The sequence below is a fragment of the Micromesistius poutassou genome, assembly GCF_964030765.1.
Source record: "Micromesistius poutassou genome assembly, chromosome: 15".
NCBI classification, from domain to species: Eukaryota; Metazoa; Chordata; class Actinopteri; order Gadiformes; family Gadidae; genus Micromesistius; species Micromesistius poutassou.
In genome coordinates, this window is record NC_140285.1 from 14,677,705 (window position 1) to 14,697,872 (window position 20,168).

The window sequence follows — 20,168 nt, forward strand, 5'->3', positions numbered from 1 at the left end:
GCCGGCGTGTTGGCGGGCACGGCGGGCGGCGCCGGGGTGTCGGTCTGCCCCGCCCGGCCCACCATGGCGTACAGGGCGTCGTCGGGGCGCGCGGCCGAGGAGCGCTGGCCCACCTCGGAGTAGGTGTGCTCGCCGTCCTCCCCGGAGCCCGAGGTCATCTGAGGGAGCTGCCTGCCTGGAGGCCCGCGGTGCAGGGTTAGTACCACGGTAACAGGGTTAGTACCACGGTAACGGGGTTAGTACCACGGTAACGGGGTTAGTACCACGGTAACGGGGTTAGTACCACGGTAACGGGGTTGGTACCATGGTTACAGCCATGGTTACACTGTTAGTACCACGGTTACATTAGAGTCCTGGTTACAGCATTAGAGACACATTTAAAGCATTTGAGCCAACTGTTAGAGCTATGATTAGAGCAACAGATTGCACCATAGGGAGAACCAGGGTTAGAGCCGCGATCAGAACATTAACGAGCCACAGATAGAACCGTGGTTAGAGCATTAGAACCGTGGTTAGAGCATTAGAGCCATGGTTAGAGCATTAGAGCCATGGTTAGAGCCGCCATTAGTGCCATGGTTAGAGCATTAGAGCCATGGTTAGAGCATTAGAGCCATGGTCAGAGCATTAGAGCCATGGTTAGAGCATTAGAGCCATGGTTAGAGCATTAGAGCCATGGTCAGAGCATTAGAGCCATGATAAGAGCATTAGAGCCATGGTCAGAGCATTACAGCCATGGTTAGAGCTGCCATTAGAGCCATGGTTAGAGCATTAGAGCCACCCTTAGAGCATTAGAGCCATGGTTAGAGCATTAGAGCCACCCTTAGAGCATTAGAGCCATGGTTAGAGCCAACAATAGAGCCACGGTTAGAGCATTAGAGTCTCGGTTAGAGAGTTAGAGCCCCAGTTATAGCATTAGAACTACGGTAATAGCTACTATTAGAGTCACAGTTAGAGCCCCGGTTATAGCATTAGAGCTACGGTAAGAGCTACTATTAGAGCCACGGTTAGAGCCCCGGTTATAGCATTAGAGCTACGGTAAGAGCTACTATTAGAGCCACGGTTAGAGCTACGCTTAGCCCATTGGAGCTAGGGTAAGAGCTACCGTAAGAGCTACCGTTAGAGCAACAGTTGGAGGGTTGGAACCTTGGTTAGCAGCATGAGGAGAGCCACGGTTAGAGTGATGGTTATATTCCATTCTAATAATAACTTAACATTATTAAAGACTTCTAGGTTTCTGTTGATGCAAGTTAAGGGTCTTAGGGAAAGGAAGTGAAATCTGATAACACTGAAGTCAAAGGAGTGACTATTATCCAAATTTAAATATAATGAATGCTATATTATTTCAACTGTGAATTTTTGCTCAATTATTTTTTGGAGGAAAGATTTTACTTCATTAAAGCCTGAATTGGAAATCCAACCTATATTACCGTCGTTTGACTGTGAAACTCTTTAAAATAAATGCTATAAAACTCCCTAGTTGTAGAAAACCAAGATATTTCACTTGAGTAAAATGAAATGCACTCACTTTTCCCATTGCAGTTCATCTTGCTCATCTCAGTGTCCGACTTACTGATGGACCGCAACTTGGACTGCTTGAGTATGCCCTGCACACACACACACACACACACACACACACACACACACACACACACACACACACACACACACAAGTTCAAGTTAAACAAACACACACATACATATACTCAAGCTCAAACACACAAACACACACACTCACACACATGCAGACACACACACACACACACACACACACACAGGCAGATTCGCACACAGAGGCACACACACGGACACAAACGCACACCGAACACACCCACGTTCACACACTCACACACACACACACACACACACAGAGGCACACTTGCACATATGCAGGCACACACACTCACGCTCACACACACACACGCACACACACACACACACACGCACGCACACACACACACACACACACACACACACACACACACACACACACACCCAGATGACCCTCAGCCTCATGTTCACATCCCTGTCGGGACACAAAGGTAAACATGGCGGCGGCGGCGCGGTGCAGCGTTCTACGTACCATGTCCATGAGGCGGTGCTTTCCACCCTCTCCAGAAACATTGTGTGTCTTCCCCTTCCTGGAGAGAACACAGTTCAGACACGCCACGTATTGCGGGGGGGGTTAGACATGGGTAGGTGAGTGCCATAGGTTCAGCCTTGGCTGACTTCTTGGCTACTCTATGGAGGTGTGTGTGTGTGTCCTTGTAGGTCGATGTGTCTATGAATAGGGTCGTGTGTGTTTGTTATTTGTGCATGCATGTGTCTACTGCGTGGGTGCTTTATTAACTAAAGCGAGATCGGTGCTAGACGTGTGTGTGTGTGTGTCTTTGTGTGTGTGTGCATACTAGCATGCATGTCCTTTTGCGTTTGTAAATATTTACACTTTTATCCAAAGCGACATCTGGGAATATATTTATAGATTTCCTGAATGAGCAGCTCCCTACCTGCTCATTCATGTATCCGCTCAGGTTTGTGTGTGCCTGTGTATGTGCGTATGTGTGTTTATGTGTGTGTGTACGTGTATATGTGTATGTGTGTATATGTATATGTATGTGTGTGTATACGTGTACATCTGTATGTGTATGTGTGTGTGTATATGTGTACATCTGTATGTGTATGTGTGTGTGTGTATATATATGTGTATATGTGTGTGTGTATATGTGTATGTGTACATCTGTATGTGTGTGTGTGTGTGTGTGTGTATATGTGTGTATGTGTGTGTGTATATGTGTATGTGTACATCTGTGTGTGTGTGTGTGTGTGTGCGTGCGTCCGCCCGGCCTCACCTCTGGCAGCCCACGCAGAGCACCACGATGAGGATGGTGACCAGGAAGGCGGAGGCAGCAGCGATAGCACCCAGCAGCAGGACCTTGCCGTAGGGAGGAGCCGTGAAGTTCAGCCCGTCCTGCATGGAGGCCATGTGGGAGCGCTGGCGCTCGCTCGCTGTCACACACACGCGCTCACACACACACGCTCATGCACCCTGGGAAGCGCCACTGTCTCACTGGGATCTGCGGGGCGACACGGACGCAGACGGCCCGCCGTTTAGGAGGCGGGGGGACGCACGGTGCGCGGCGCGGGACCTCGTCCCGTCGATGTCGTATGTCGCGTGATGTCGTATTATATGGTATGTCGCCGTATGATGTCACGTGAGGTGTAGTCGTATGATGTCACGTGAGGTGTAGTCGTATGATGTCACGTGAGGTGTAGCCGTATGATGTCACGTGAGTCGTATGATGTCACGTGAGGTGTAGTCGTATGATGTCACGTGAGGTGTAGCCGTATGATGTCACGTGAGGTGTAGCCGTATGATGTCACGTGAGGTGTAGCCGTATGATGTCACGTGAGGTGTAGCCGTATGATGTCACGTGAGGTGTAGCCGTATGATGTCACGTGAGTCGTATGATGTCACGTGAGGTGTAGCCGTATGATGTCACGTGAGGTGTAGTCGTATGTCATGTGAGGTGTAGTCGTATGATGTCATGTGAGGTGTAGTCGTATGATGTCATATGAGGTGTAGACTAATGATGTTGAATTTGTAGTCGTATGATGTCGTATGTGTAGTCGTATGATGTTCTATGATGTCGTGTGAGGCGTAGTCATATGTCATATGATATCGTATGATGCTGCATGATGTCGTCGTATGATGTCTTCATATGACAGTCGCCTGATGTCATTGTCATACTGCGCGTTCTTAGTCATCTCATCACAATGACCTGCATATTTTCATTGAATGAAGCCCTCTTTCATTCATTGCTCATCATCATTCTGCAGAGCAGTTGATGGGTTTTCCATGTGAATGAACCACCTCGATATGCCAAACGAGAGGATTGTTCATTTATTTATATTTCTAACGTCCTACATAATCTTGGAATGCTTGTAATCGTGTTTTTGCTCATTCTTATGAAGAACCATAAATATAAGTGGATCCACAGACAGTGAGGACAAAGCAACCCACAAAGGCAGAAATAATGAACTCAAACTCGGAGGAAGCAAATAGCGCTAGGGCTGTTGAGCCAGGGAGATCCCAGACACACACAAACAAACACACATGCACACATGCACACATGCTGTTTTCCTTTGAGTTCTCGTCTACCTTCTGTAGCTTGCCAAGGGATTTCATGGTTGGCAGTGTGATATGCCAAATGAAGAGCAGAGAGCCCGCAGTTCTTACCAAAATGCCAAGCAACCACACTTTGTTGTGATCCTTGGTAAATCACACCATCTGTCCACCACCACGATAACGATATGTTTGGCTTCCTTTGGTTGGTCCTAACATGTATAATGCAATGCCAAAACATAAATGAACAGCAGAACCACTTGTGGGACTAAAGACTTTTGGGATCTGCATGTCTCTATGACTCTTGGATAAAGGAATCGTGTAAATCCACAAGGTGGAATTACAGGATCGTATTTATGAATCTTTCCTAAAAACAACTGTGTGAGCTTGTAAGTAAACTGTAACAAATAACTGTAAAATAACTATCATTCATATTAGCAGCTTACTGGAAGACCCCTGAGGTGTACCCAAGGAGTGCCCTGATGTCGATGGTGGAACATGGTGGATAAATATAGGTTACTAACAATAATTCACAATTCATTCATTGTTGTCGTCAGTTGCCTGATATCAACGCCGGTGAACCCGAGGACGTACGGAGACGACTGACGAGCCCGGAGGGAAGGGGAAAGGTGTCGGTGTGAACCAGGAGGATGAGGAGGAGTGAGGAAGGGGGGGCGAGGAAGACGAGGGGGGTGAGGATGAGTGGGAGTTCAGTGGCAGATGTTAGAGGAGGCAGAAAACAAGCCACGCTGAAGCCAGCCTGTCACATCCCCCCCCCCACCCCTTCACAGGTCTCTCTCCCGCTCCCTTCGTCTTCTCCTATCTGCCCTGTCTCGGCATCTTCTGTCCGACACCTCTTCCTCCCCACCACTCCCCCCCCCACCACCCCCCCTGTACAGCCCCCTCTGTCTACACCCCCCCCCCCCCCCCTCCCGTTTACCTCTCCCTGCGGTGCTCTGCCACATGACGCTCCAGCACTGCAGTGTAATCTCTAGCCTGGGAGGGACGCCTGGACGGGGCCCAGCCCGCCAGCCCATTGGTCGTGATACACACCCCGCCGGCCCCGCCGGCCGCGGTGAGGATGATGATGATGATGATGATGATGCAGCCCCAGGAAGAGAGACGGGCCCTCAGCACCAACACCAGCCTTTATTTCCCCCCCCCCCCTGCCCAACAAAGCCCTCCCTTCTCCAGGAGCCCCCCCCCCCCGGCCAGCAGCCGCAGCCCCTCAGTACGCTCAGTGTTTGGGAACACGAGCAGAAGGTTGTCTGCCTTCACCGGCCGCCTCCCCGCCTGCCCTGGCCGGCTGCATCCCAGGCAGGCAGCGCACCGTCTCTCCTAGGAGCAGAGGGCTACGGCTACGGCTAGCAGGACGCTAGCAGGAGGCGGGAGAGGAGCGGCGGAGGGTAAAATGGGGGTTTAATGTATCAGGGCCGGGCATGGTGAGCCGTGCTCCCCATTGTAATGCCGGAGTAATTAAAGCTGGCCACCGGTCGCTCCCTCTAGTCCGCCTCTCCTCTCCTCTCGTGTCGGTGAAAGGAGAGGGGGACCGCAGTACGCGGGGAATATGAAATGTTCTTCTTATTCTTCTTCTGATTTGTCTTGTTAAAGAGGAATGTTGTATGGCGTGGCAATAGGATCCACTCCTTATGACAGACATGTGAATGAAATGGATCTGACGTAAGGGATGACGTGCATTCTCTCCAGGATATTCACAGTCGTCAGCCCACAGTGTGAGGGGTGTGAAGAGCAGAGTCAGGGTTGGAGTGAACACCTTGATATATTTCCGTATACATATATAGAAAACACACATTCAAAAGGACACCGTTGGTGTGCGTTTATTCCCCCTTTGGTGGGTTTGTGTTTGCACACTGCGTTTGTGCGCATGTGCTGTGCATCAATAATTAAAAAATCAACACAATGGCTCTACCAATAACACAGCACCTAGCTATATCTTCAACAAAATATCACCCTCGTTATAATGACGACAAATAATCAATAAAGGATGACATACTGAGCAGGACGACCCTTTTATGAAGGCAATCGATGGAGGAATCTCTAAACTGGTTGCTTGAGGGAAAGACACAGAATTTCAGAGTGCACCCCCATATAAGCATAGCACTGTTTGTATTTCTAACAATTTCGCAGTATTCGTAGTATGTGTAGTATGTGTAGTATTAATATATCACAATTTCCCCCAGCATGTGGTAAAGACCCAGATCCCCATGTTCTTATAAACCACCTGGTCGTGCAAATCTACCCATCCTCAGTGTGACACCAATAACAGTGTGTGTGTGTGTGTGTGTGTGTGTGTGTGTGTGTGTGTGTGTGTGTGTGTGTGTGTGTGTGTGTGTGTGTGTGTGTGTGTGTGTGTGTGTGTGTGTGTGTGTGTGAGAGAGAGAAAGAAGGGGGGTAGAGAGAGAGAGAGAGAGAGAGAGAGAGAGAGAGAGAGAGACAGAGGGATAGAGAGGGGGGAGCTGTTATTGTGTGAGAATGTGAATTAGGTCAAATGTTTGCTTGCAACAAAGATTAACCATGCCCCTGAGATGAGGAATGGTGTAGCCTGTGTGCAATAGGGTTAAACACGTCTATGCAACAGTGAATCCTAATAAATAGAATGTCATGTCCTTGTTTAATTATTTAATTTGCTGCTTTCTTTCAACACCAGTGACAAAAACCGAGACACTATAACATGCTTATTATTAAACGGGATTCCACAGCTCTAGGTTACACATCGTTTGGTCTATTCTATCTCACATGGTAGCAACACAAAAATAGGTGATTGGATAGGTGAGCGTGCACAAACTGGCGATGTGGTGGCGATGATCTATCCGCCTCATATGGACCCCAGATAAACAGCCATCAATTATACGAGGGTTAATGATTCGGATACATTTGGCCTGGCTCGCCGTACATGTAACTGTGCTTTAATATGTCCTCGATAACCTAGTCGGTTCAAACTGCAGTGGCACCAAGACAACAGGTTCGCAACCAAAAAAAAAAAAAGCAGATTTGCAATCGGTTGACTGACAGCCGAGTCAATTGTAAACCAAAAAGAACGCCCGTGGAAACCGTCTTAGTAGGCCTAGTCATTAAAAGCATCCATAAGCACAGGGAAATCTCCCTTGATGCAGTGTCTTGTAAGGCGATGTGTTTTGATCAGGGCTTGGGGCACGATTTTTATTTTTTTTAATCATCATCAAAGCATTTCCGATTAATTTCAAGATCAAAGTGAAATGTAAGCGCCGTCCCTGAGGTCAGATGGCAAGTTGACGACAAAGCCAGTTCCCTACACCCCCTAATAGAGAGGGGGGGGGGGGGGGCACGGACCTTAATGGAAGGGTAAGGTGGGTCTCACGTTAATAATCCTGTCGATTCAACGTCGACCAGGACATAGGTAGCATCGATCAGCCTTGACGGGATCCGCAGGCTGCCTCTCACGTTCAGCTGGTCCCAAACTCTCTGACCAAACGATGATTATCACCCCCAAATAATCCCCCCCAAATCAATGCAGTAACGTTAAGGTGGGTGCGCACGTGTCGGTGTAAAATGTACGACCGCTGGAAACGGGAATGAGTGCCAACACAAAGAAAATGGGCAATGCAACGTATAGACGGGTAGAATGAAGGATACCACCTGATCCATATCCACCCCGTTCCATTATCTCGATTCATACGCTAAATATATATATAATGGGGAATACAGATCCCCATTCTGTCAAACCGAGTCGGGCATGGAGCAATGCGCTAGGAGGATTTCGGTACTCACTCAGATCAGAGCTGCAGGAGGCGCGGCGGAGCGCTGCGTTTACTTTGCTTGGTTCCTTTAATTTGGGTTGCTTCCACTCGTACCACGCACTCTCCGCAAGCATAATCAATCAAAAATGTGAACTCTGGTGTCGTGCGTTTCAGAAAAGAAGAATGCAGCATATTGAGTCTGTCATTCTTCAGCAGCCCGGCGTGTCACCCCAACGCGTCGTATCCACGAGTCCACGTTTTGCGCGTCAAACGAAGAGAAGAAATATAAACATTTTAGTTCCTGTATAATGACAATTGTCTGATTTACCTCCACATTTCATCAGGCCCCCTCCATCTCTGCACGCAGCCCCTCGGCTCACGATAGTTCCATGTGACAGCGAGGGCTGGAGAGACCCCCAATTATGAATTTGGTCTTTTGATTGTGGCGCCCCCCTTCGGCCGGTTCCGGAAGTGCTGGTTGTTGGACCATGAATGGAATGAGTGGTTCGCTGTCACACACTAGTGGTCTACTACGTCTTGTGAATAGTCTCAGACATATTCATTTGATTATGATTATGGTGTAAAGTAAATACCATTAAAATACGTAATGTTATGTATTCATCATTCTAGCCTGCCTATTCTATTAGATATCAACAAAACAGGCTATTAATTCCTACAAGCAAGTATAATTAATACCAGAAGTTTGTAACAGCCTTAATCTTCTGGTGAAACATTTATGGATAACTTTTTAAGATGATATACACAAATTGCAACGTGTTATCTATTTAGGATTTTCAAATGAAGGTAAGGAAGGTAAGAAATATGTTTGAGGTGCACTTTATGAATGAATATATAATAAAGACTGTTGTGATTATTATTATTATTATTATTATTATTATTATGATTATAAATAACAGTAGTACATATAGTACAGTAATGCCACACATAGTAAATCCACGAACTTAAATAGCTAACGTCATACACTGTATACAATAGAGAAACGCGATAGGAGCGGCTTGTTTGTGCCCCTCTTGTCTGGTCCATCATGGATATAGGCCTGTTATAAACATCTCTACATCGCTCAACAACGCCCCCTACAGGCCTATTGCCAGCGTTGCAGCGTGTCCGCTACCTAGGCTATCAGGTCGGGAGGCGCCCCGTGTGGGAACAGCATCTGTGCAGCTGTGCCGACCCTCCCCCCTCCTACGTGTGGTTGTAACACAAGCAGACGTGTTGTTCCTCCCAATATATGGAACAAAGTGAACGCTGCTGCGTCCCCACACGTCGGGCGATGGACTTGAGCCTCACAGGTGTTTAAGTGCATTTTTTTTTTAAATTCATTCCATGCTCCTGATTCTTCTTACAAGGAATTATTGTGCCAAAGTGACTGCGAAAGAGGGAGAAGAAGATGGAGTGCTGTTCGGGACGATGCACGCTGGTCTTTCTCTTCACTCTGCAATTGGTGAGAATGTGCTCTCTCTCTTTCTAGCTCTTCATCTCTCTCACTCTAAATGCACGTTTCTTCTTCTTAATTATGAAATGCTTAAAGTAGGCCTATGAGTCGTTTTGTTTAAGTCTGTTTCGACCACCAGATGCTGTGTATCGTTGTGGTTAAATCACGACACTGCTTTCATCTCAACAGTTCATTGGCTTTCGTGGGGTAGCCTGAGACTCATTCGTTTTCTCTTTTTGTTTACATGCTTTTTTGAGTGAATGTGTGAAAACTACGACTGCCTTTCATGCATTATGTTAATATTTTTAACTTGAATTGTTGATCTGGTTCTCTTCCATTCAGTGAGTTCAACAACAGTTGCATAAGTGATCGACGTTGAGGTCAAACCGTCTTTCTAAAAAGGGGCAATATGAATAAGGCTCAGGCTACTGCTTCACATGTGTTATAACCATAACAATGAGGACTGCAGGCACTTTGTTCTCGTCTTCCCACCCTACCCCCCACTCCCACGAACTGCTTGTCTTGAAAGGCTTTGACTTGACGGTCATGGTAACTGGGAGGAGGATGCACGGTGGGATAAAATAAAGTATTTTCTCACCCAAATTCACTCAAGTTTTTTTGTTTATCTTCCAGGTCACTGCAGTGGAGAGGCAAGTGTTTGACTTCCTCGGCTTTCAGTGGGCACCGATTATGATCAACTTTTTACAGATAATTGCGGTTATTCTTGGCCTTTTTGGTACTATCCAGTATAGACCACGATACGTTGTTTTGGTGAGAGAACTTACTTTATTTCCAGCTCATTTTACATTTACTAAGATGAAATAACATTTCTAAGAACTATACAAACGAGACAACTGCAAATGTCACGTTTAATCACACAAAAAGGAATGGTTCCACCACAAAGCCTATATATGTTGATGCTTATTTCGTTATTTATCTTTCCAGTACCTGGTCTGGACACTGTTGTGGGTTGGCTGGAATGTTCTAGTAGGCTGTCTTTACCTGGACTTGGGGGGGCTTTCAAAGGTAGGTCTAACGGCAATGCATATGGCTGATAATTAGAGAGTCCCACAAGTTAGGCTAAATAACTACTACCTCCTTCATGTTGCCAGGGCTTCAAGTCCTTTCCTTATGGGTCACCTACAAAGTTAATTTGCCGAACTGCTCCAAGAATATATTTTATTATTGAAATGTTTTGGAATGTTTTCACATTTGGAGCAGGAACAGCTCATTTTACCACCCAGTATAAGAGCTTGTTTATTATATTTCTACATGCTTTCCTGTTCCCATTCAGTATTTGCTAACAACAGTTGTGTACATTCTTTGATGTAAATATCAATCCAAATAGCTATGTTGTGACATTCAATTTAAAACTTTTTTTCTTCTCCTTGCGTTTCCTGCTGCTGCTCTTCTTCACCTCCTCTTCCTCCTCCTCCTCGCCTCTCGGCTCCTTCTCTGGCTCCCTCTCCCTTCCATTGAATCCTCTGCGACCACCGCTCTTTTGAACCGCAGTAAGTCAACGATTGAGCAGCCAATGACGCGTTGTGTAATTGCAGGACAGCGACATACTGTCGCTGGGAATGTCCTCCCAGCAGTCCTGGTGGAGGGACAACGGTCCTGGGTGTGAGGGCAGGGACCTGCCTTCCCCTGCATGGCAGAGCCAGGAAAACCCAGAGCTGGTTACGGTTCTGAGCTGCTGGCTGGAATACCAATACATAGAAGTTCTGCAGTGCATCGTACAGCTGGTTCTCTCTGTGAGTATTCCCACTAAACACATGTGGCTCCCTGAAGGCTATTCCCACTACAATGCAGGATAAGAGTTGTCTGGTATCATATTATTTCGAATTAAGGGATTAAGATGATGTATGAAAATAAAAACTATTAAATAATGAGTATACATTTATTTCAAATGCATATGATTGATTTTGTTCTTTTTTACAGCTCCTGGGATTTATGTATGCCTGTTATGTGGCCAATACTTTGTCACATGAGGATGACAGCTGTGAGTCTATGTTCTGATTTTTACACCACATGCTTTTATCTGGGAAACGTGCATGCTTCATTACCTCTCTGAATGTAGTCATCATCATCATTTTCTTCTGATAGGATTAGTAACAAAACAAACTTAAAACACAAGGAAGCGTTCTCTAACCACCACAATGACATTGCTGAGCAGTGACACCATGCTGGCTTTGTGTTGACATTTCTTTTTCTCCTCCGTATTTTAGTCGATTTCATGGGTGAAATTCACCACCCATCTAAATCCCCGGATTTGTTCTTCTAATAGAAAGAAGACGATCAAGCAGGTACGACAGAATGCAGTCAAAAAACAGTTTGTTTCAAGTATCCAGTTTCAAAAGTCTGATGATATTATTATTGTAATTCATACATTTGTTTGTAATTTCGATTATTTTACTTTCTTAATCTATAGATAACATGTACGATACAAAAGAAGCAACTTGGCGAAGTTATGAAGCAATAGGATGAAACGAAGGAAGCGCGCTGGAGAACTTAATAAGTAATAAGTCCTTAATTAGTATTGATATTTGATGCCTTTGTAATACACACATCTTACGATACCCGACCCGTTTCAACACTAGGTGTATGTCACTGTGACGCATGCTTTGAGTGGGTACTGAGTACATTCCACAAAACAAATACAGCAGCAACTGTATCTTTACTGTGTATCTGTACTGTACATTAAGTAAACATTTATGTTGGTGTGTGTGTGTGTGTGTGTGTGTGTGTGTGTGTGTGTGTGTGTGTGTGTGTGTGCGTGTGTGTGTGTGTGTGTGTGTGTGTGTGTGTGTGTGTGTGTGTGTGTGTGTGTGTGTGTGTGAAAAGAGAAAAGAAAAAAAAATTAACACAAAATAACCTACCTCGTATTTAGTTTGTAAATGTTGGAGAATATTTATTTGTAGTTTGACTAATAAAAGTGACCATACTATTGACAGTTCAAGACAATCCTGTACTTGTGATATGTGACGTGATATGGTTTTACTATAAACACACAAACATGATCTCACGTGGACTTTCGTAAATGCCATTTCACCCATTTATCAAACAAATTAAAATGAAATAGGTTACTGGACTTTCAGGGCCAAGTGGGGCCCGTGAAGCGTCGAGGCCCCTGCGTCACTGACGTCACGTCCGTCCACCAGATCCCGGATGAGGCTGCCATTGGGGGAAGTGCAAAGTGCCACCGGAGCTGGATTTTGACGGTGTGGGGTTTACAGCGTATTGAAACCCCACTGAATTGATGCCGACAAGGGACCCCTCACTGTCATCGGACTGATCCTGAGTTCGATCTGATCCGCGTCACAGAAACTGTCAACATCGTAACGCAGAGCCGTACCCTAGCGCAGCTAACTAGCTAGCCAACTAGTGCGGCTAACTGTCCAACTGTTAGCAAAGTAACGCGCAGCGACGCTGCTCCGCTAGCGGAGCGACTGGACCAGAAACCTAGTTTTGGAGGAAATACGTCTTGCAAAGCATCCCTCCTGGTTTACCTTTCGATTGACGAATGATGTCTGCCGCAAGCATTGACCCCCAGGTAAGAAATTAAAACAAGCATCCAACCCGGGCCCTGGATTTTCCCCGGGAAGTGGGCTGTGCGTCCTGGACTCAGATGATGCGATGATGCCATTTATGCCAGGCTAACCAGCCTGCCTGCTTCTGGACGCTTTTGGAGATGGGTCGGCTTAATAGCAGCGAAACACAGTGCTCACCTGGGATGTGGACGTGGTTGTGCTTGTGTGAATAAATCATGTATTGCATAGTGAATCAGGAGATCATTGCACAGGTTGAGCTGATGGCATCTTGTGTCTTAATGTTTACTCGAACATAGATGTACAATGAATGAACTGGGCCTCCTCATTTGTCAGGAGGTCCAGCGATGCGCAGCACTTTAATAAAGCTTATAATCACAGGTGAATGCATAACAGCACATTAACGGTTCCCGTTTTTCCTTTTCACGGTATGTCAATATCGCCATCAAGTCATCAAAAGGGCAGGATGCTAGTAAAGGTGAGGAAACAAGATGTTATGCCAAATATCTTATTGTATGGATGTTGGATTGATTCATTTCTGAAATTTATATTTTTCTATAACTGACTGGTTGATTTAATTCAATTCCATCTAACCGCACATCGAGGCTTCAGTTGACTTACATTAAGGTTGACGTTTGACAGTGTGTATTAGGAAGTTTCCCACCATTTATTGAATATGCATCACTGTTTTCACTAAAAAAGGGTTATTTGTTGGGAGTGCAGATTGCCAATCCAGTTGTTGACTAGGAAACGTTAGGCTTATTATTTTACAGAATTATATATTTATTATGAATACATTATTGCCATTTTTACTATTTGCATAATATTTGTGGGCGGAGTAGCAATGAATAATAGTGTCATAAACCTGGCTGGTTAAAAGAAGTGTTATGAGTTGGACATGACTTAATATATTACTTACTATCATTACTAATTCATATGTTGAATAATGATTAAATTTCAGCCTTTCCTGTGTCGGTACAAAATGGCTCAATGCATCAAAAGGATACAGTCCATGACAATGACTTTGAGCCCTATCTCACCGGCCAGTCAAATCAGGTGAGGAACTTTGTTGTTGTCTGCTATTTTTAATACCATCTCTGATAGCGTTTCCGGTTATAGATGCTTTATGACATTACTGTAAGTTGCTTTGAACAGAAGTGACTTACAGTAATGTCTAATAGATGTCACATTGATGCACTGTGGTGGATTTGTGTATTAGAGAAACATCAATGTTTGTAGTTCTAGATTGTGGGACAGCACAGTTGTATGTAGGTATTTTGGATTGTCAAAAAAGTGCAATTTTGATAGATGACTTAAATAAATTGACTGGCGCCTTTGATGCAAAGTGTTTATACTCCAGTTGAAGTGAATTGTTTAGACACCATCTTCTCCTTCTTTTCCAGAATAACAGCTATCAATCCATGACAGACCCGTACCTGTCCAGCTACTATGCCCCGTCTATTGGATTTCCCTACCCTCTCAGTGAGGCGCCGTGGTCCACGGGAGGGGACCCCCCCATCCCCTACCTGACCCCCTATGCCCCCCTCAGCAACGGAGATCACCATTTCATGCATGACACTGTATTTGGGCAGCCGGGGGGGTTAGGTAGCAGCATCTATCCACATAGGTTTAACTTTTTTCCAGAGAACCCTGCCTTTTCAGCCTGGGGCACCAGTGGGTCTCAGGGCCAGCAGACTCAGAGCTCAGCCTATGGGGGGAGCTACAGCTACCCACCCAGCTCCCTAGGAGGCACACTAGTCCCCGACGGACAGACAGGCTTCCACAGTGACACGCTCAGTAAGGCTCCGGGCATGAATAGCCTGGAGCAGGGCATGCTAGGGTTAAAAATAGGAGGCGATGTGACAGGAAGTGGCTCTGGTGTAAAGAGTGTCGGCTCCGTGATCGGTGGCAGCGGAAATGTAGCTGCTGCTGTTGCCACAGGCAACGGTGGAACATCAATTGGAATGCCCCCTCCCAAGCCCACATCGTGGGCTGCCATTGCCAGTAAGCCTGCCAAGATGCAGCAGCTCAAGACCAAGACCAAGCCTGGCATGCCCATGACTGGTGGGATTCTACCTCCGCCGCCCATCAAACACACTATGGAAATCGATACGTGGGATAATAAGGGGACTGTTACAAAAGTGCCCCCTCCTTTGCCTCCCCACCACCAACATCAGCACCAGCCCCAGCAGCTTCACTCACACGCCCACCTTTCCCACAGCCTGCCCCCTCCCCCCCAGCAGTCCATACACTCTGCCCAGTCCCTCGTGCAGCAGATGACCCTGCAGGGTCCTCACCCCCCTCCTCCGCAGTCGTACCAGAACCACAACTCTGTGCCGCCGCCCCAGACCCGCTGGGTTGCCCCGCGCAACCGGAACCCGGGCTACGGGTGCGGTAGCTTGGACAGCAGCGGCTCCTCCGGCGGCGGGGGGATGGGCAACGGGGGCGGCGGGGTCGGGGGCATGCCCCCCCGGTCGGGCCCCGGGCTGGACTCCCACCCTGTGCTGGAGAAGCTGCGAGCGGCTCACAGCTACAACCCCAAGGACTTTGAGTGGAACCTGAAGAACGGCCGCGTGTTCATCATCAAGAGCTACTCCGAGGACGACATCCACCGCTCCATCAAGTACTCCATCTGGTGCAGCACGGAGCACGGCAACAAGCGGCTGGACGGGGCCTTCAGAGCCATGAACGCCAAGGGCCCCGTCTACCTGCTGTTCAGCGTCAACGGCAGCGGGCACTTCTGCGGCGTGGCGGAGATGCGCTCGCCCGTGGACTACGGCACCAGCGCCGGCGTGTGGGCGCAGGACAAGTGGAAGGGCAAGTTTGACGTGAACTGGCTGTTCGTGAAGGACGTGCCCAACAGCCAGCTGCGCCACATCCGCCTGGAGAACAACGACAACAAGCCGGTGACCAACTCCAGGGACACCCAGGAGGTGCCCCTGGAGAAGGCCAAGCAGGTGCTGAAGATCATCGCCACCTACAAACACACCACCTCCATCTTCGACGACTTCTCCCACTACGAGAAGAAGCAGGAGGAGGAAGAGGTGGGCATGAGGGTGGTCAACGTCTAAACGTCGTCACCTTCATTCATTATAAGAATGATAATGATACAAATTTCTATGTGTATGATGTGCTTTGCTGGATCCATGTACAACCAATCTATGAATGTATTTGTTCTGGGGATGTTGGAAACCATTTTGTTTTGTGTTCTTCAACAGAGCTATGAGCCTCCTCCGATGCAGAGCCGACCCCGGCTCGATCAGGTATGTTCAACTATTCTGATGGATTGGTTTTATTAGTCATGTTCTGGCTTATTTGGACGCCTGGGACCGTTGGTGGTTATGGAGCGTCAGTCTCCTGATGTCTGTTTTATTCCCATGCTTCATCATCCAGGATCGCCAGAATCGAAGTAAACAGTAGAAGGTGGATCCATACTTCTGCTTGGATGGACTTAATGATGTTTAGATTAAAGAAGAGAAGACCCTCCCTCCCTCCACCGACCACCACCACCACCACCACCACCACCACACACTTGGTTTTAGTGTCTTTGGCCAACGACGAGCATTAAGCCACTTTGATCATGGTTCTTAGTTTTCAAGATGTGTGTGCAGCCGGGATGAAGCCAGTTCACGAGTCCCACCAATCAAATCAGTTCAACGTTTTTTTGTTTTGTTTAACTCCTTGTGTTTTAGCCTTCTAGACCTTGATCTGCAATATGAAACCGTACATTCTCAATTAATATTAAGTAACAGTTATCTGCACGTCTCTTGAAAATCTCTTATCATCATGCTGCTGATTTTGTGTGTGTGCGTGTGCGTGCGTGTGTGTGCTTGCATGGAGAAGTGCTAATGTTGGGTGTTCCTAAGAGTGGACAAAATTTATTCAGAAATGTCTTTATGATTCTGGCCAGTTTATATTCATGTAGGACAAACAATTTCTGATATCTGTATACTCAGTTGCAGGATTTTCTTACTGTATGTGCAGTGTGTCTGGCTCAAAGGGTTGCACGTGCGTACAAATGATCATGTGAGAAGGTTGAGACATGAGAAGACATGAAGGTTAAGGAGTTACTCTGACTTTGTCACTTGGCCAATTACTGTTTGGGAAACCTATCCACGGTGGAGAGAAAACATGCCATTAATTTTATTTTTTCCAGAGCCTTAACATTTCTTTTCAACACTAGTGTTATAAAAAAAATGCAATGTTTGCTGTACTGTACCTCAAGTTTTACAGCGAGAGATTCAGGGAATAGATATTGTTTAGAGATAACACACCCTCTAAGGAGTTCCCTTATTTTAATTTTATTTATAAGGTAGAAATACAAACATCGTTTCGGTTCTTATTGAATATAAAGTATGCTTTTAATGTCCTCATTATCCATAATACAATAGCTGTTTCTTTTATGTTCTTCCCTGGCATTCCTGCAGGGCTGTCTGGTGTGCTAACGTATATTTCTGGGGACAATGTAGCATGTTCTGCTTTCATAGCTAAGCCTGTCACTTTGTTTTGTCGTTATGTTTGTTCTTTCTTAACATTATTAACATTTCTATAAACCTTCCACATCTTCCTCAGAAGACTTTAAGCTTTAATGTACCGGCCATGCTAATTGAGTATGTCTCAAAAGTTAATGTTACTGATTTATTGTTAGTGTATGAGTAACCAGAGAGTAGTCTATATGGTATACGTGCGTGACTTATTCTTTCTTTACTTTTTCCGGGTCTTGCTTGCTTGTGTATGTTCGTATGCGAGTGTGAAAGACAGATGTATGTTATTGAGGAATCTTGAGGAGTTATATAATGGTAACAAAATATTAAAAGAAAAATGTTTAAGTCTCCCTCTTCCCCCCCACCCCAACCCCTCCCCCAAACAATTAAATATACATTGTATAAAAGCTCACTATCACATTCTTAGATTTGATCATGGTCATTAAAAGTATACTTATCTGTTATATGTATTATTTGCTTGGTTCCTTTGCTAAATGTGTATATGTATAGAACAACAAGCAAAGATATATTCATCACTGTGTCATCGACATCCTTGGTATTTTATAGTCTCTGTAGGACGTGACAAGTGACATACATGAAGTTTCCCACGGGTTTTTGGTCAGATTTCTTCATGAAAAACTTTTAACCGTATGAATCGTCCGGTAGTTGAATCCTTGATTGATGGTTTGAATCATATTAGTGAAAATTCATCACATTAACAAGAATATTAAAGAGTCATTTATTGAGGTGTTGTTACTGTTGCCTGAAGCACCCCTGATCTCTGCAGAATTAGAACATAAAGGGGTATAGTTTGTGACCGAATTGCCGACCTCTACCTCGTTAAAAAACACAATAGGCTTGAACTGAAAATGACACGTCAATTATCTATCCTATGGCACTGAATGAATCCTGTCAAAGAAAACTACATAGGGAATCTATACCTCTATGACTTTAACATCGTATTGGTCAATAACATGACGAAGTATCACAAATTATAAATAATAGTAGGCCTATGTCCATTTAAAGCCCTATAGGCTAACTTTCAATGTAGACACATAATATATAATCTTGTCAGTTTAAACCTTAAAGTCAACTGTCCAGCTTGTATATACAATTATTTACTTAGTTAAGTCAAATCTATGTCCATTAAAAGATTAACCTGTTTCAATCTGAGACATGCATGCGTGCAACCAAAAAACCAAAAGGTAGGCCTACTGCAGCCTACTGCTAATACTTAAACGAGTCCAGCATGATGCAGAGAGAGCTGCGGGGTAATGATAATGACATCATTTATCAAACATCCTCGAAATAACCCAATATCCATTTTATAATGAGGAAAAAGCCTTGTGTAAATTGAGTGCAGTCGATCATGGTCATTGAGTGCGGTCCATATGCTGGTGGTCGTTGACAATGCCGCAGAGGACCCCTCTCTTGGCATTCACCGCGTGCCTTAATTGTATTGGGTATTAAATCAAGGTCCGCTGTGAACACGAGGAGTGGCAATCCCTTCCATTGTAGTCAATGCCGTAGTAGAGCACTTTCCCAGAGGATGTCAAAGACGGGGATCATCGCAGTGGACCACATCTTCCCAAGGATGAGAGTGGAAACAGGAATGCGCTAGAGTAGAGCCAGCTAGAGTAGAACCCAAACACAGCTAACACCAAACGTGCATGGAGGCTTTCACCACGCTGTCTTCGCCATTACCCCAACCACGTCGTGTTTTACCTGAGTTTGACTACAGGTTGAAAAAATAGAAGATTCAGTCTACACATCGGATCATGGATTCGTCCATATTTCTATCTCCCCCCAAAAAACACCGAGTGTTTGTAGTCGTTTCTCCGACGTCCCAAATTCTATCCGATGGCGCATGCGCCCTCGTGCCACAGTTCGAAATGACAATAGCATATTTGAAGATGTGTTGAGAAGGTGTGACTATCAGAGCAATACACTGCTGAGTGTAACTGTTGTTATTAACTGGTAAATCCATCGTCAATAATAGCATACACTTAAGGCGACAGAGCTACCTTGGGTTCATTATTTACCAGAACGGGGAGGATAATAACAGTCCACCAGAGCCAGACAAAGCCCGTTTCAGGCGCACGATCTGACGATCTTATTTCTACAGGCCTCTAAATAATAAGATGATTTGCAAATTTGGAAGTCGAGAGGACATTTCTGCCTACAGAAGTTTGATTGTACGCCCTTTCTCGTTTGATGAATCAATAAGTAGACGTCACGCAATACATCATTATTCGCCATGCAGCCACCCCTTCCATCGTGTGTATGACCGTTTGGATTTGATGGCAATGGTGGACTGTTAACCCCTAGGACGCTGTTGGCTAGCGCTGACCATGGTGCTAACGACGAAGCCCCTCACTGAGTCCTACCGCCAGCAGCCGTGGGCTGAAGGTGGCAAAAAATGATTTGAATCAACAGAAATATGTTATCAATTGATTTGGAGTCAGATTGGTCCGATACGCACGCTCGCAAACACAGAGACACAGACCCACACACATAATTGAAACCGGATTTGCAGCACTTCCTTATCAGTAGTTATTATCAATATAAACGTATATTATTTCCACATAATATATATTTCAATATTAGATAATAATCTATCTATAGTCTATTTTAAATTGATTCAGGCTGTTTACTTGAGTTTGTGGATAAATAATGCATCTAAACTAGACCATTCTTTCGTTTTGACTTCATCACACATTGGAAAGGTTGCCACATGTCAGTAGTGAAGTCTTTTTTAATTTTTACATACACAATCCAACACAATTTACTTTCAAGTGTGCAATCAGTAACATGAATACTACATCT

The 20,168-nt window shown here is 45.5% G+C and overlaps 3 protein-coding genes across 5 annotated transcripts in view; 2 read left to right on the forward strand and 1 right to left on the reverse strand.

Moving 5' to 3' along the window:
- Nucleotides 1-2,980, reverse strand: part of LOC311360096 (uncharacterized protein) — a gene marked incomplete at both ends in the record, with an annotated part of 6,372 nt that extends 3,392 nt beyond the window's left edge. The window contains 4 exons of one of the 3 annotated variants that reach the window (XM_084480199.1): nt 1-175; nt 1,526-1,604; nt 2,081-2,138; nt 2,847-2,980. The exon at nt 1-175 is cut by the window's left edge and continues 292 nt beyond it. In XM_084480199.1, the coding sequence (XP_084336325.1) occupies nt 1-175; nt 1,526-1,604; nt 2,081-2,138; nt 2,847-2,980 (446 nt within the window). Of the gene's footprint in view, nt 236-1,501; nt 1,605-2,080; nt 2,139-2,846 lie in introns of all 3 variants that reach the window. The other 2 variants (XM_084480197.1, XM_084480198.1) reach the window with 2 other exon arrangements.
- A 6,285-nt stretch (nt 2,981-9,265) lies between these two features.
- Nucleotides 9,266-11,329, forward strand: nkain5 (sodium/potassium transporting ATPase interacting 5; the record flags this gene model as incomplete). The annotated part of the gene is made up of 5 exons (XM_084480238.1): nt 9,266-9,319; nt 9,944-10,081; nt 10,256-10,336; nt 10,867-11,064; nt 11,252-11,329. The coding sequence occupies 5 exons, from the start codon at nt 9,266-9,268 to the stop codon at nt 11,327-11,329; spliced, it is 549 nt and encodes a 182-aa protein (XP_084336364.1).
- Nucleotides 11,330-12,501: 1,172 nt separating this feature from the next.
- Nucleotides 12,502-17,754, forward strand: ythdf1 (YTH N6-methyladenosine RNA binding protein F1). The gene is made up of 6 exons (XM_084479072.1): nt 12,502-12,863; nt 13,309-13,336; nt 13,820-13,914; nt 14,262-15,902; nt 16,077-16,121; nt 16,252-17,754. Exons 1-6 carry the CDS (start codon nt 12,834-12,836, stop codon nt 16,276-16,278), a joined length of 1,866 nt encoding a protein of 621 aa, XP_084335198.1. The 5' UTR covers nt 12,502-12,833; the 3' UTR covers nt 16,279-17,754.
- The last annotated feature ends 2,414 nt before the right edge of the window (nt 17,755-20,168 follow it).

Bases quoted from the DNA above. Each gene is read 5' to 3' on its own strand.
- ythdf1 (XM_084479072.1), top strand. From the start codon at position 12,834: ATGATGTCTGCCGCAAGCATTGACCCCCAG. The intron at 13,915-14,261 runs GTGAGGAACTTT...CTTCTTTTCCAG, and splicing joins TCACCGGCCAGTCAAATCAG to AATAACAGCTATCAATCCAT. The intron at 15,903-16,076 runs GTGGGCATGAGG...GTTCTTCAACAG, and splicing joins AGAAGCAGGAGGAGGAAGAG to AGCTATGAGCCTCCTCCGAT.